Source organism: Phyllobates terribilis, unplaced genomic scaffold (genome assembly GCF_046119375.1).
Source record: "Phyllobates terribilis strain yellow unplaced genomic scaffold, ASM4611937v1 Scaffold_4__5_contigs__length_816908805, whole genome shotgun sequence".
Classification (NCBI taxonomy): Eukaryota; Metazoa; Chordata; class Amphibia; order Anura; family Dendrobatidae; genus Phyllobates; species Phyllobates terribilis.
In genome coordinates this window covers 811,855,031-811,869,581 of record NW_027362764.1, presented here as the reverse complement: position 1 = coordinate 811,869,581, position 14,551 = coordinate 811,855,031, and the positions used below count along the sequence as shown (strand labels likewise).

The 14,551-nt window shown below is 44.6% G+C and overlaps 1 protein-coding gene across 7 annotated transcripts in view; it reads left to right on the top strand.

Moving 5' to 3' along the window:
• The window catches only part of LOC141266140 (uncharacterized), a 236,973-nt gene that overhangs the window by 196,403 nt on the left and 26,019 nt on the right, over positions 1 to 14,551 (top strand). For 3 of the 7 annotated variants that reach the window (XM_073680107.1, XM_073680106.1, XM_073680105.1), the window contains exon 3: positions 9,627 to 9,796. The exons of the other annotated variants lie outside the window; for them this stretch is intronic. In XM_073680107.1, coding sequence (XP_073536208.1) covers positions 9,627 to 9,796 — 170 coding nt within the window. The remainder of the gene's footprint in view (positions 1 to 9,626; positions 9,797 to 14,551) is intronic. 7 annotated transcript variants of the gene reach the window in all.

Genomic DNA, 14,551 nt, shown 5'->3' with positions numbered 1-14,551 from the left:
AATTTGAAGTTAAAATGAGTGAAGAAGAGTGTCCACCTGGCTTGACAAGGATTCAACCGCTAGGTGGACTACAGGAAGGTCAGATTTTTATGGTCAATGTATATTAATACTAGAGAGCTAGCTGCTTCCAGTAGATGTCGCCATTCCTCTAGCACCATCTTAATGGCTAGAAACTTACAGTCCCCAATGGTATAGTTTCGATCTGCCAGTGAAAACGGTTTGGAGAAGAAAACCAGAAGAGATGGACTTCCCCAAAGAAGTTCTTTGCAGGAGCACTGCCCCAGCACCGATAGAAGAGGCATCTACCTACAGGAGAAACCTCTTGTTGGGATTGGTGTGATGCAGCACCACAGCATTCGCGAAGGCCTTTTTCAAATGTTGCAAGGCTGACTAAGGCCCGACTTTGGCATTAACCCCCTTCTTGGTTAAGGCGGAGATAGGTGCCATAAGGGATGAGAAGTACGGAATAAATTGCCTGTAGAAGTTAGCGAAACCCATGAACCACTGGATGGCACACAAACCTTGGGGGCAAGGTCATGAGAAAATGGCAGAAACCTGTTCAGGATCCATTTTGAGACCCTCACTGGAAACAATATAGCTGAGGAAAGACAAGGAAGGTTTTTCGAAGACACATTTGGGCAGCTTGGCAAACAAATTGTTCTCCTGTAGACGCTGCAGAACCTGACGGATGTGCCTTCTATGGGTAGGTAAATTAGGAGACAAAATCAGGATGTCATCCAAATACACGACCACGGAAACGTAGAGGAGATCCCAGAAGATATCGTTAACAAATTCCTGAAACAGAGCGAGAACATAGCACACACTGAAGGGTCATGGGTATTAAAGGCCATTTCCCATTCATTGCCTTTACGGATGCAGATCCAATTTGGTGACGATCTTACCTAAACGGGTTCTGTCAAATACCTCAGAAATCAAAGGCAGGGGTACTTGTTCTTTATAGTGATTTTGTTAAGACCTTGATAGTCTATATTGGGGCGTATGGAACCATCCTCCTTGGTCACAAAGAAGAAGCCGGCACCAGCAGAAGAGGACCTACAGATGAATCCCTTGGCTAAGGTCTGTTGGATGTACTCTTATATGACTTGAGTCCCAGGTAGAAGGTCGACAGGACAGTCATGAGGTCTGTGGTGTGGCAGGACATGAGCCTTCTTTTCACCAAGGACGTCCGCAAACGCAGAATAGTGTATGGGCAGAGAAGCAAGATTCGAAGGCACAGGAGGCGAAGTCTTGGGCGCGACCTCTGCTAGACTGGAAGGCCAGTCAATAACCGGCGCATGCAGACGCAGCCATGGAAGGCCTAGGAGAACAGAACTCACAGATCTGAGTAGCACATAGAAGGGAATATTTTCAGTATGCAGTACTCAAATCTGCAGCTCATCTGCCATGAGTTGTCGGTCAATGGAGGCAATAGTCAGGGGTGATCCAGCTATTGTGTAGGGAGCTGGAGTAGACAGACCAGATCCTGATGAAGTTGCTAGCGGAACCAGAATCCAGATGGGCAGTTGCGGAGAGGGACCACTCCTGCCAGGCCAGGGTAACTTTGGTCAGTAACTTTGGACAGCAATTACTATCACCTAGGGTCGTCTCTTCAGTTAACCCTAGGTGCTGGAGTGTCCCGGTCTCACAGGACACTGGCGAACAAAATGTCTCTTACCTCCACAGTACATTCAAACGTTCTCTCTGTACCTCTGCTGTTTTTCCTGTACAGAAAGTTTGGCCCTCTCAACCTGCATCAGCTCAGCAGCTGGCAGTGCAACTTGTTGTATAGCTAAGGGAACTGGAAGTTTGTAACCAGTCAGGGTGATCTTTGGGCATGAGGAGACCCCAAAGTTTGTTCCAGGGCTCGCTCATGGAAGTGGAGATCTATCCTAGTGGTCAAGTGTATAAGGGCATCTAGCGAGGATGGTAGATCTCTGCCAGCCAACTCTCCTTTATATGACCGGACAGGCACTGTCAGAAGGTCGCCACCAGGGCTTGCTCTTTCCAAGCCAGATCTGCCACCAAGGTACGGAAGCATAAGGCATACAGGGCCACAGTGTCCATGTTCTGCCTTTAGAGCCAAAAGGGACGAAGCAGCTGAGTAGGTGCTGCCTGATATCTCGAAAACTGCTCGGAACAGCTACAGGAACATCCCTATGTTGCGGGTCTCCGGACCGTCATGCTTCCAAATGGGATTTGCCTAGGCCAGGGCTAGTCCTGACCGCAGAGAGACAATAAACGCTATCTTAGTCTGGTCCAAAGGAAAGAGATGAGCGGGGAGTCTGAAGCGGAACTCTCACTGATTAATGAGGCTACGGCTCTCCTTGGGGGTCACCATTGTAGCGGGATGAAAATGGAAGCTGCAGCTTAGCAATTCCACCAGAAATTTGTGCCTTAGGAGTTCCCTCAGGGAGGCTGATAGTGCTGAGGAGAGTTGGTCACACGTGGTTGATGCAGGAGACAGGGCGAATATTGATACAGACCCTGCCGCTGGGTTGCCACCACATTAATAGCCTGCATCGTCTGATCCTGATGCTCACGTTGTGAGTGTACCTCCTCATACAGTACTTGTACTATTAGACTTAGCATCTCTGGGTCCCAATTTGTCAGCTGGGTCCATGGCCTGATCTAACTGTAACGCTGGTGGGTGTGGACCCAATGCACCACAGGCCGAGCTTACCCTGGTGGGACATGACTAAGTGACTACCTGGTATTCACTAGAGCCTCTTATGGTGAGGATGAGCTTAGCTGCTGGTAGACACCAGGTACCACTCCAGGGCAGTCCCTGGGTCTGCAGCAGTTGACCAGAGGGTCAGAAACACCAGTACAAGATACAAGTGGATGAAGGCAAAGATGTGGTCAGGCAGTCTGAGATCAGGACAGGCAGCACAGGTTCGATATGCGTAGCCGAGGTCAGGAGCGGAGAGATCAGGATAAACAAGTAGGCACACCGGACCAGATAACAGGAGAGACAATTCTAGAAAGCACCTTACAGGAATCTAGACAGTGACTGAGCTAGAACCTTCGATCAGGTGAGGAGTGGTGGGAGGAGGTGCCTAATAAACCCCCTGTTGCTTGAATCTCACCTCTGCAGGACACAATGGGGTTAAATGCCTGTAGAAAGTGTCCGCGCCTCCCTATAGCTAGGTGGAGACTTACCAGCAGCAGAGGATGCAGCAGTTTTAAAAATGCCACAAAAGGCAGCTTAGCGAGACAGCCCGCGACTGGGGAGAGCAGAGCTGTGACTGCAGTGAGTAGGGCGGTGCTTACAACCCGTGCAGGCCGCTGGCATGTCACTGGGTAATTCTGGTAGCCTAAATGGTGCAGGTCAGAATAATCAAAGATAATTTTTCTGTGACAGAGATCTGCTAATGCATGGTCCAATCAAATGCCAAAACCCTTTCACAGCGAGGATCCTGAGGACAATTATAAAGAAAAAAGATTACCAAACTCTACTGTCTAGAACAGGGGTGAGGAACCTTCTTTCTGCCAAGGGCCATTTGGATATTTAAGCAATCCTTCAGGGCCCATACAAATGCATACTAACGCCACCCACAAGGTACGTCCAGGCGCTGGTACTGGTGTCAAGACATAATCTTTCATTGCACGTGCCTCAGCATTCAGTAGTGAACACTGTATGCGCGTGTTCACAGAGCAAAAAGAAATTAAAAGGCCGGTGGCCATGAAAGCACAGCTGCCGGCTCAAGCACTGCGGTCTCCAGGAATCTGCATGGGAGCCAAGAAAAGGTCATCGAGGGCCGTAAATGGTAACCCTAACCCCACCCCTGGTCTAGAAGTAAAGAGGTCTCCTCATTTAAATATTACAGAGCTTTGGAAAAAATGTTAGTCCTGGCTTGTGAAAATCAGTCTTCTGTGCTTAAATATTTTTCAAATCTTTGACTTCCCCAAGTTCTTTAACCACTTTGGGTACGCATCCGTTTTTCTTTTTTTAGTTCTTTCTTTCTTGCCTTCCAAGGGCCACAACTTTTTTTATTTTTTGAGATACCCTTGTGACAAAGTCACTGACAAAGTACTGGAGGGAAGATATGTAGCACTGAGATTGTTAGCTCCAGTAATTATACAAAAAGGTTCCAGCACACAAAAGAATGAGGGGTTAATCAGCCATCTTTAGTGCTAGGGTGATTAAACACCTGTAGAGAGGGAGGGTGTCAGAGGATAAATTCCCAGCATTTTAGGTCATTTGGTGTGGGGTGGGCTTGGAGGCACAAGCTCTGGAGGTGTTTTTGTCATGTGAAGGAAAGCTAAACCTTGGGTTATTTGTTCCTGAAGCGGGCGGTTACCCGTAGCAGCAAAGACTGTGCCATACATTATGTTTTGTTTTCCTGTTAGGCCGGGAAGGCTGTGTTTGTTTTGCTAATGTCGCCATGGTTTATTCAGTTCCCTTTATAAATTACTGAGATGTAAATAGACAGTGTTCCTATGTCTACCTCTATGTGCAACCAAGTGAGCCGATCTACCACACCCTCTTGAGGCCTTTTTTTTTTTTTTATCGGATAAGTTGTAGTTTTGTATATCGCCATTCACTTTATATAATTCATTAAAAGAGGGAGAAATCCAAGTAAAGGTGTAGAATTGAAAAAAAAAGTGCAATTATGCTGTTGGTTGTTTGTTTCAGTTTTGTTTTTGTGGCATTCGCTTTGTGGTAAAAGTGAGCACTCGACTTATAGAGGATCATGCTCTCAATGGAGCACATAATTTGAGCTTCCACTAGGTCTTCACTTGGCACTACGGCCTTCATGTCTTGGCTTCCAAAGATTTGGCCTTAGAAATAAGTGTTGCATGTTTTTGTCCCTCCTAAGGTTGAGCAGATGTTTCTATGTGATGCTGTCATGGAAGCAAAGCGTAAAGTAGGAATTAATCTCCCCCCCCCCCAATTAATTTGTTTTTTTTGAGAGTGCCATGACTGCTCCCTTATAAATCCCTCCCGGCATTTGTACATAGTTTTCCTTGTGGATGTCTACCCTCTTGTGTGCAGTCATTTGGATGTCATTGAGGTGGTAAGGGGAGAAGTATTTTTAATCTTGTTGTGTTTCCTGTTCCTAAAACGTCAAGCGGTAAGCTGTTCCTGATGTCATGAAACCTCATATAAATTGAAACACCCAACAAATGTATTCTTCAAATAGAAATATTTATTAGGCCATATGCACACAAAGTGTTTGATGCATTTTTGGGGTGGGTTTCCCTCCACGGAAGCGCATCATAAACGCTTGTAATTTGTCTGCCATGCATTGCATTGCACACGGGACCGATTCAACCATATCACCGAGCAGCTGTAAATACTCGGAGCTCGGCCCGAGCATACTCGGAACAGAACATACTCGCTCAACACTAATGTTCACTAGTTGCCTGCTCCTGGCCTAATGGATATGATCAAGTGCATAGAAGAAAGAATAACATCAGACACACACCCAGTCGGATGTAAGCTCTCCTTGATCAGTTATGGCATAGCTCCAAGTGTCTTTATTCAACCCCAACATACTTATATAAACTGTAAATAGGGGCTCAGTTAGCCCTAGAATGGGGGTAACCAGATGTATTCATTGGTTAGCCCATGGGCTGATCCATGAGGTCATCAGGGTGGGTTTGGTCCATGAGGTCATCAGGGGGCGTGAACCATGCGATGTGTCGCTCTGTGGTTGGTTAGTCTTTCTATAGAATGCAGCTTCCTCCCAGGACAGAGCATGGTGAGTTGAAACAGGAAATGGCAGCCATATTTTGATCTAAACACCTTATGTAAGGTGAAATAATACACTTTGTGGGTCTTTTCTCTCAATCTCCTATGTCTTGAGCTTAATTAAGTATTTGATCCTATGGCTCTCCTCAACAGTAGCAGCTAACGAACTAGCTGTGAGATGTTAATTGTGGCCAGGGACCATGTTTGCCTAATATCACCTTCCCAGGCTAAAATTAGCAGCTCACAGCAGCCACATAAATTACATGAATAGAAATGCTAATGAAGATTGGGTGAATGGGACTAGCTGACACCCAGCTCTTTTGTTTGGTTATGACATAAGGTGTCAATCAGACCTTTTCATGACCAAACTTAAAGTAAAGAGTTAAATAAACACACAGACTCAAAGTAAACACTTTATTTGAAATACAACACACATTCTTTAATCATTTAAGTGAACCAATAAACTCACCCCAGTTCTGATGGTAATCCAAGGGTTTAAGCAATGTCCCACCAAATAACTTTATTTAGCTCCAAAAAGCATTCACTGATGTACAAAAACGCTTAAAAAAATCACATCAAAAACGAATGTGAAATCCGCATGCATTTTTTCTGCCAGGAAGAGGCAAAAACGCTCAGGAAATTTCTGCTTCAAATGTGCATCATGCGCATATAGCCTTATAAAGAGACAGTTCTCATGCCCTCAAGTCTTCCAAGATATCCCTAGAGGACAATCGACCATAGACGGTTTAGTGAGAATAGGGATTATCAGGATCATCATGAGGATCAAATAACAAGGAAGTTTGTTGAAAGGGGATCTAATGAGGAGGAAATGCTAAAAGATTGGTAAAGAGCTAGGTCAAAAGAGATGAGATGTGAAAAACCACTAAAATGGGAAATAATGATCTGTTTGTCTCTACAGTTGACAACATGATTAAATATGTCATTAAAAAACACTGGAAAATGTTACAAAAAGATACCAAATTTGGGGCTTTATTTTAAAATATCCCATGTTTTGTCTATGAGAAGGGAATATCATTGACTGTATTGAAAGAAAATTAGTCAAACAGATGCAGGTTCAGGCACAGACCCGTGTCCTTCCGGCAATTATAAAAGGCGTTATGTGGTCCACGCAACCCAAGGACATCCAGCTCCAGCGAAGGGTTTTCATACTTGCAATACTGAGAATGTAAGTTATGTTGTAAAGTGCCTTGTGGGAAGGCGAATGTGGCCAAACATCACATCCAATTACAATCTGACAGAACATCGGCGATTCAGCTATAAGATAAAAAAAAAGAAGGAAAAACGTAAGAAGGATGAAAATAAAATGAATAGGAAAAAATTTGAAGAAACAACGGTAGCGTGATATCTTCATGCGGCTGGAAGTAGGGTGAGTGACCGGAGGTGGTTAGTTGTGGAAACCCAACAAATAGAGAAGAAACTTCTCCGAAGAGAAACCTTCCGCAGTTCTACATTGAGCACGGTAAATCCTAAAGGAATGGTTGACCATTGTAATTTGAATGTGTTCTTGTAGGAAAGAAAAAAAAATCCTTGTATACTTCAGGGGTTAATAGATGTTCCTATTATGGAACGAGCTTGAGTATTTAACTGAATCAATATATACTTTTAGTAAAACTGTGTAACCCCTGTATTTGTATGTATCTCAGTCCGCTCACCTGTGGATATACAGTGGATGAAATAAGTATTGAACAAGTCACCAATTTTCCAAGTAAATCTATTTGTAAAGGTGCTATTGATATGAAATTCTCGCCAGATGTCAGCAACAACCCATCCAATCCACTTAGGAAAGAAATCACCATAGATGTCCATAAACTATGTGTAATAATGAGAAATGATTAGTAATGAGTAATTTAATGAGACATTTAATACTTCATACAAAAGCCTTTGTTGGTGATGAAGCTATAAGACTCCTCCTGTATGGAGAAACTAGTCGCAGGCATTGCTCAGGTATGACTTTCGCCCATTCTTCCACACAAACACTCTTTATTTTAGGGATGGTCTGTGGGCTCCTTTTATGAACTCTTGAGCTTTAGTTCCTTCCCTACATTTTCTATTGAACTTTGTTCATCATCCTGGGAAATGGCAGCAGATTTTTATCAGGAATGTCTTGGTAAATTTGTCCATTCATCCTTCCTTCAATCAAGTTTGCCAGTGCCATATGCTGAAAAATAGCCCCACATCATGATGTTCCCACTTCCAAACTTAACTGTTGGTATGGTGTGTTTTAGGGTTATATGCAGTGCCTTTTGGCCTCCAAACATGATGTGTATTATGGCTTCCAAAGAGTTACATTTTGGGCTCATATGACCAGCCTATATTCTCACAGTATTTCACAAGCTTGTCTAAATGTTAAGAAACTGTAAATGCGCTTAACCAAGTTTTTTGTCCAGCAATGGAGTCTTGCATGGTGAGCATGCATACAGGCTATGCAGGTTACGTGGTGAGCATGAATACAGGCCATGAAGGTAGAGCGCATTACTTATTGTTTTCTTTTAAACAGTTATACCTGCTGATTCCACTTCTTTCTGTAGCTCTCCACAGGTGGTCCTTGGCTCTTGGACAACTCTTCTGATAATTCTTTTCACTCCTTTCTGTCTGAAATCTTGCGTGGGGAGCACCTGATCAATGCCGGTTTATGGTGATATAATGTTCTTTCCACCTCGGAATTATTGGCCCAGTAGTGCTCACTGGAACCTTCAGTAGTTTATAAATTCTTCTGTCAATGCCATCAGGAAGTTTTGCAGCAATAAGGTTGTGAAGGTCTTGAGACAGCTCACTTGTTTTACACATCATGGCATGTTTCTTGTGTGGCACCTTGGTCATGAGACACCTTTTTATAGGTCATCAGATGAACCAGCTGATATTATTGGTCACTAAGTGTCAGGATTGCTTTCTAATTACTGGTAGATCTCAGCCGGTGTCAGGACTTACCAGGGCTTTTGCTCCTCTTTCTTCATGTGTACAATCATTTTTCTCTGTGTCATTTCTCATTATTACACATAGTTTATGGACTTCTATAGTTTTTGATTTCTTTGCCTGAGTGGATTGGATGGGTTGTTAACTTGTTACCATCATCCTTTTAGAACTTCATGTCAATAACACCTTTTAGAAATAGATTTACGTAGAAAATTGATGACGTGTTCAATACTTATATCTCCCGCTTTATATGATATGCCTATGTGCTTGCATTTGCTACTTTTAAATAGTGATCACATGACTTATGCTATTTAAACAATATCTGGGATACATTGTGCATGCTTAAAGAAGGGGTAGGTTACCCCTAAAAAGTCACACAGGTGTTCAGGCATCCTGTTCCTCCCTGCAGTGTCTCAGTATGTAAGAGTTTCTCCTGTGAATCTACAGCAATGTACGTTTAAAGCACCAAAAGGTAACTACAGGCGAAACAGACCTACTTCACCACCACTCCTCACTACCCAACAACCCAAAAAAACTCTTCTACACCTTTCACTCCCTCCTCAGTCCTAAAGCGCAGGCCCCTATCACAGATATTTGTGCTGAGGATCTGGAAAATATCCATCATGAAATCAGCTCCCAGCCACCAAGTGCTGTAACTCCCATCCCTCCTATTTGACCCAGTCACAGAAGAAAAAGTCCAGGCTCCTCTCTTCTTCTCATCCTAATACATGCACTACTGACCCCATTCTCTCACATCTACTCCAGTCTCTCTCTCCAGTCGTCACTACTCACCTAACCAAAATCTTCAATCTCTCCCTCTCTTCTGGTATCTTCCCCTCCTTCTTCAAACACTCCATCATTACTCCATTATTAAAAAAAACACTTTGTGACCCATCCTGCACAAACAACTACAGACCAGTCTCCAATCTCCCCTTCATCTTTAAGCGCCTGGTCTACTCACGCCTTACCAGTTACCTCTCCGCTTTCTCTCTCCTAGATCTATCACAGATGGCTTCCGCCCCCTACATTCTGCAGAAACGGCATTCATCAAAGGGACTAATGACCTTTGGACAGCAAAATGTAATGGTGACTACTCTCTGCTCATTCTTCTTGACCTCTCAGCAGCTTTCGACACTGTTGATTACCATCTCCTATTCTCTGTCACAGGTATGTCAGAAGTGACAGACAGACACCCTGCAGTTGGTTGCAGGAGACCTCTTTGTTTGGCATTACAGACAACTTCTTGAAGCTGTCTCTAGGGCCAAGTGGCTATCTTCCTCTGGCTTACTAACACGCTGGCCTGGGTGTATAAATACCTGCTTTGTGCCAGAGAGAGGTGCCGGCGTTATTCATTACTCCTTGTGAAAGCTTGAGCAAGAACTTTTTTCTCTCTGGTGCTAGAGGACGTGTGTGCATTTGTCTGGAGTCGTGTAAAGCTAAGCGATTTTCCCCTGTTTGTTCCCTCATGTTGTCTATAGTGTTCAGTTGGGATCGACCAGTGCTTATACCCTCCCTTCCCTAGCCAGGGCCAAACGCCAGGGAAAGACAGGACGAGGTACGCGTGCAGCGATTGGTGAAGAACCAATATAGGGAAGTTAGTGGAGACAGGGTGATATTATATCAGTTTTTTGGGCTTGATTTCTTTTTCCTTTCTCCTTGGTATGGGTTCAGTTGCAGAGCTCGCAGAGCGGCTGCACAGGCTGTCTCTGGAGGTGAATGATCTCCGCTGTGAGGTTCAGCAGCAGCATCAGCAGCTACAGGTCGCCAATGTTGGGGTCTCTGCAGATAGGCCTGTCCAGCCTGAACCCAAGGTTGCCCTCCCGGACAGGTTTTTTAGGAGGTAGGGGTAAGTTTTTTAATTCAAGGAGGCCTGCAAACTGTATTTTAAACTTCGTCCCTACACCTTCGGAAATGAGGAGCAGCGGGTTGGTATTGTGATCTCTCTACTGCAGGGAGATCCTCAATCGTGGGCATTTTCTTTACCGCAGGACTCGGTTTGTCTCCAGTCTGTGGAGGGGTTTTTCGGGGCTCTGGCCCTCATCTATGATGACCCTGACAGAGTCGCCTTGGCTGAGTCTAGGCTATATCCCCTTCAGCAGGGAAATTGTTCAGTTCTGAATTCCATAGATGGGCAACGGATTCTAAATGGAATGACTCAGCCCTTAGAAGCCAGTTTTGTGAGGGTCTTTCTGAAAGGTTGAAAGATGCCTTGGCAGTATATGAAACCCCTCAGTCCTTGGAGGCTGCCATGTCATTGGCCATACGTCTTGATAGACGCATTCGGGATAGACGGGTGAGACCATCTTCTCCGGGGCCTTCTTGTCAGGGTTATGTACCTCTGCCGGGGGAGCGGTCTGGCGGTGAACCAGTACTGGGGAAGGTGAAGGAACCCATGCAGTTAGAGGATGCCTTTACACCATACATTTCCCCAGAGATTCGCAAGAAAAAAGGGGTATGTTTTCTTTTGTGGGAAAAAGGGACATTTTATTGGGATCTGTCCTTCAATTCCTAAACAAAAGGAGACTCCATTAACTCTTGGTAGTCTGCTGTCGGATAAGCAAGGGGTGCATTTGTTGCCAACCTGCAGTTCCCGGTTTGTCCTGACAGCAGAGGTGGTGCTAGAGAGCAAAACCTAGAAAATTTCTGTGTTTGTTGACAGTGGTACAGGAGTCAGCATGATTGATGCTGAGTTTGCAAAAGCTCATGGCCTTGCTTGCTGTGCTTTAGCTGAACCTATTTCCATCTTCGTCATCGACTCAGCTCCACTTGCACAGAAAGCATTTAATCAGATTGTACATACTGTTAAACTGAGAGTGGGGTCGGTTCATTGTGAAGTTATCCCTTGCTATGTCCTGGACGGTCTTCCCACACCAATTGTTCTGGGTCTTCCGTGGCTGGTGAAACATAATCCGTTGGTGGATTGGCAAACAGGGGAGATTATTAAATAGGGAGATTACTGCCATGAGAACTGTTTAGATATTTCCCTTTCTACAGTCTCTACGGAAATATTACCTGCATTTCTGTCTGGTTTTGAGGACGTTTTTTTCTGAGAGGGGGTGTCAGGAATTTCCTCCTCATTGTGCATATGACCTGACCCCCGGAGCTAAACTACCTAAGTCCAGACTGTATAATCTTTCTGGCCCTGAGAGACAAGCCATGAAGGATTTCATTGCGGAAAGTCTGGAGAAGGGACATATCAGACCCTCATCTTCACCCGTGGCGGCAGGGTTCTTCTTTGTGAAGAAAAAAGATGGCGGTCTACGTCCCTGTTTAGATTTCTGGGAATTAAATCAAATCACCATCCGTGATCCATACCCTCTTCCTCTGATTCCTGATTTGTTCAGCCAGGTTGTAGGAGCTAAGGTATTCTCCAAGTTGGATTTAAGGGGAGCCTACTATCTGGTCAGAATCAGAGAAGGGGACATTCAATACCCCTGAAGGACATTTTGAGAGTCTGGTTATGCCTTTCGGGTTGACCAATGCACCTGCGGTATTCCTGCATTTCAGAAATTATATTTTCCATCATTTGGTGGGGAAGTTTGTGGTGGTCTATCTGGACGATATTTTGGTTTATTCACCTGATATCGAGATACATCAGGGGCATGCTAAGCAGGTGCTCCAGATACTAAGGGATAGCAAACTTTATGCCAAACTGGAAAAATGTGTTTTCGCTGTTCAGGAGGTGCAGTTTTTGGGGTTCTTGTTGTGATCTTCGGGTTTTCAGATGGATCCAGAGAAGATCTGTGCAGTCCTTTCTTGGGACCATCCCGAGAACCTGAAGGCTCTACAGCGTTTTCTGGGCTTTACTAATTTTTACCGGAAATTCATCCAGAATTACTCAGTAATTGTGAAACCTCTCACTGACATGACTAAGAAGGGGTCTGATTTTTCCAAATGGTTGGATGCCACCCTCCAGGCTTTCTTCCTTATAGAATCATTTTGCCACTGCACCTATACTCAGTCAACCCGATGTTTCCCAACCCTATATTGTGGAGGTTAATGCTTTAGATGTGGGGGTTGGGGCTGTGTTGTCTCAGGGTCTTTCCCCTGGTAAATGGCGTCCATGCACCTTCTTTTCTAAAAAATTGTCTTCGGCTGAGAGAAATTATGATGTGGGAAATAGGGAACTTTTGGCGATCAAATTGGCGTTCGAAGAATGACAACATTGGTTGGAGAGGGCTGTCCATCCTATTACTGTTATTACTGACCATACGAACCCATCATATCTCCAGTCAGCTAAACGTCTCAACCCTAGGCAAGCCAGATGGTCCCTGTTTTTTACTAGGTTCAACTTTGTTGTCACTTTTCGTCCAGGGGTCAGAAATGTCAAGGCTGATGCTTTGTCCCGGAGCTTCCCTGGTGGTGGTGACTATAAGAACCCTGCCCCGATATTACAGAGGGGGGTAGTCAGTTCGGCATTATATCCTGAACTGGAGGGTGAGGTGTTGGAGACTCAGGGGGACGCCCCTGCCTCCTGCCCTCCAGGAAGGTTATTTGTACCATCCAATCTGCGCCATAAGGTTATTAAAGAGCATCTTAACGTCAGGAACGGGCCTCCTCGTTTTCACTCTCTCTCTATCTTTAATCTTTTTGGGTGGTATCCTTAGGCATAGTGTCATATCGCAGCCACTGACCTGAGCCCATCCTGTGCAGTCATATATCTTGGTGATTCCCCTCAGGATATCCTCCCTTAGGGGACCCATGTGCATTTATAGTCATTTTTCTTGATGCTTATTTTTCCATCGTATATTTATGATGTATTGTCTAGACATTTAGTTTTTCCATTTCTCTATGGGGCTAAGGATATGGTGGGACCTCTTTGATCCGCAAGTCTATATATTGTCTTTATATGTTTTGATACTACCTATGTAAAAGAATTTTTAATAATAAAGCTTATTTATGCCAGTTTACTCAATTGTCCTCTTTGGTTTTCTAGGTTCAGTAAAATGGTTCACTTCGTAATGCCAAGACACTTGCTCAGGTGTTCATAAATGAGATTGTGAAGCTTCACGGGTTCCCTCCGATATGGTGTCAGATCGGGAGACCCAGTTTGTTTCCAAGTTCTGGAAGGCATTCTGTTCTCGACTTGGGGTGCAGCTGTCCTTTTCCTCTGCCTTGTACCCTTAGTAAAATGGACAGACCGTGCGTGTCATTCAGAATTTGGAGACCTACCTCAGGTGTTTAATTTCCGAAAATCAGAAGGATTGGGCATCCTACTTACCGCTGGCATAATTTGCCATTAATAATCATCGAGAAGAATCCACTTGCAGGTCAAGGTTCTTCGGTGCATACAGTTACCACCCTCAATTTGGGACCTTTAGTGGGGGAGGACCTTCGGGAGTTCCTGAGGAGGAACGGTTTGGTTTGTCGCTCTCCTTGGTATGATACGGTATTCTGAGTAATTTAAACATCATGGGAGACAGGTATAAACGTATGACTGACAGAAAACGCTTGCCAGGTCCTGACCTGAATGTGAATGACTTTGTGTGGTTGTCTACCAAGAATATAAGATTGAAAGTTCCTTCTTGGAAGCTGGGACCTAGGTTTATTGGTCCCTATAAAATAACCGCCGTCATTAAGCCAGCAGTGTTTCGTCTTGAACTTCCTCAGGCCCTTAAGGTCCACAGTGTGTTCCACAGGTCCTTACTCAAAAAGTATGTCGACCCTCTTGAGTCCTCACCTCTACCACCGCCCTCAGTAATGGTTGATGGTAATCTGGATTTCCAGATTTCGAGGATTGTAGATTCTTGTCTCCAACGTCGTTCTCTTCAATACTTGGTGCACTGGAAAGGCTATGGTCCAGAGGAGAGGATGTGGGTTTCAGCATCAGAGGTGAACACTCCCAGGTTAGTTCCTTCATTTCACACCTCTTCTCCTGAGAAACCCGGTCCTGAGTGTCAGAGGCCACTCGTAGAGGAGGGG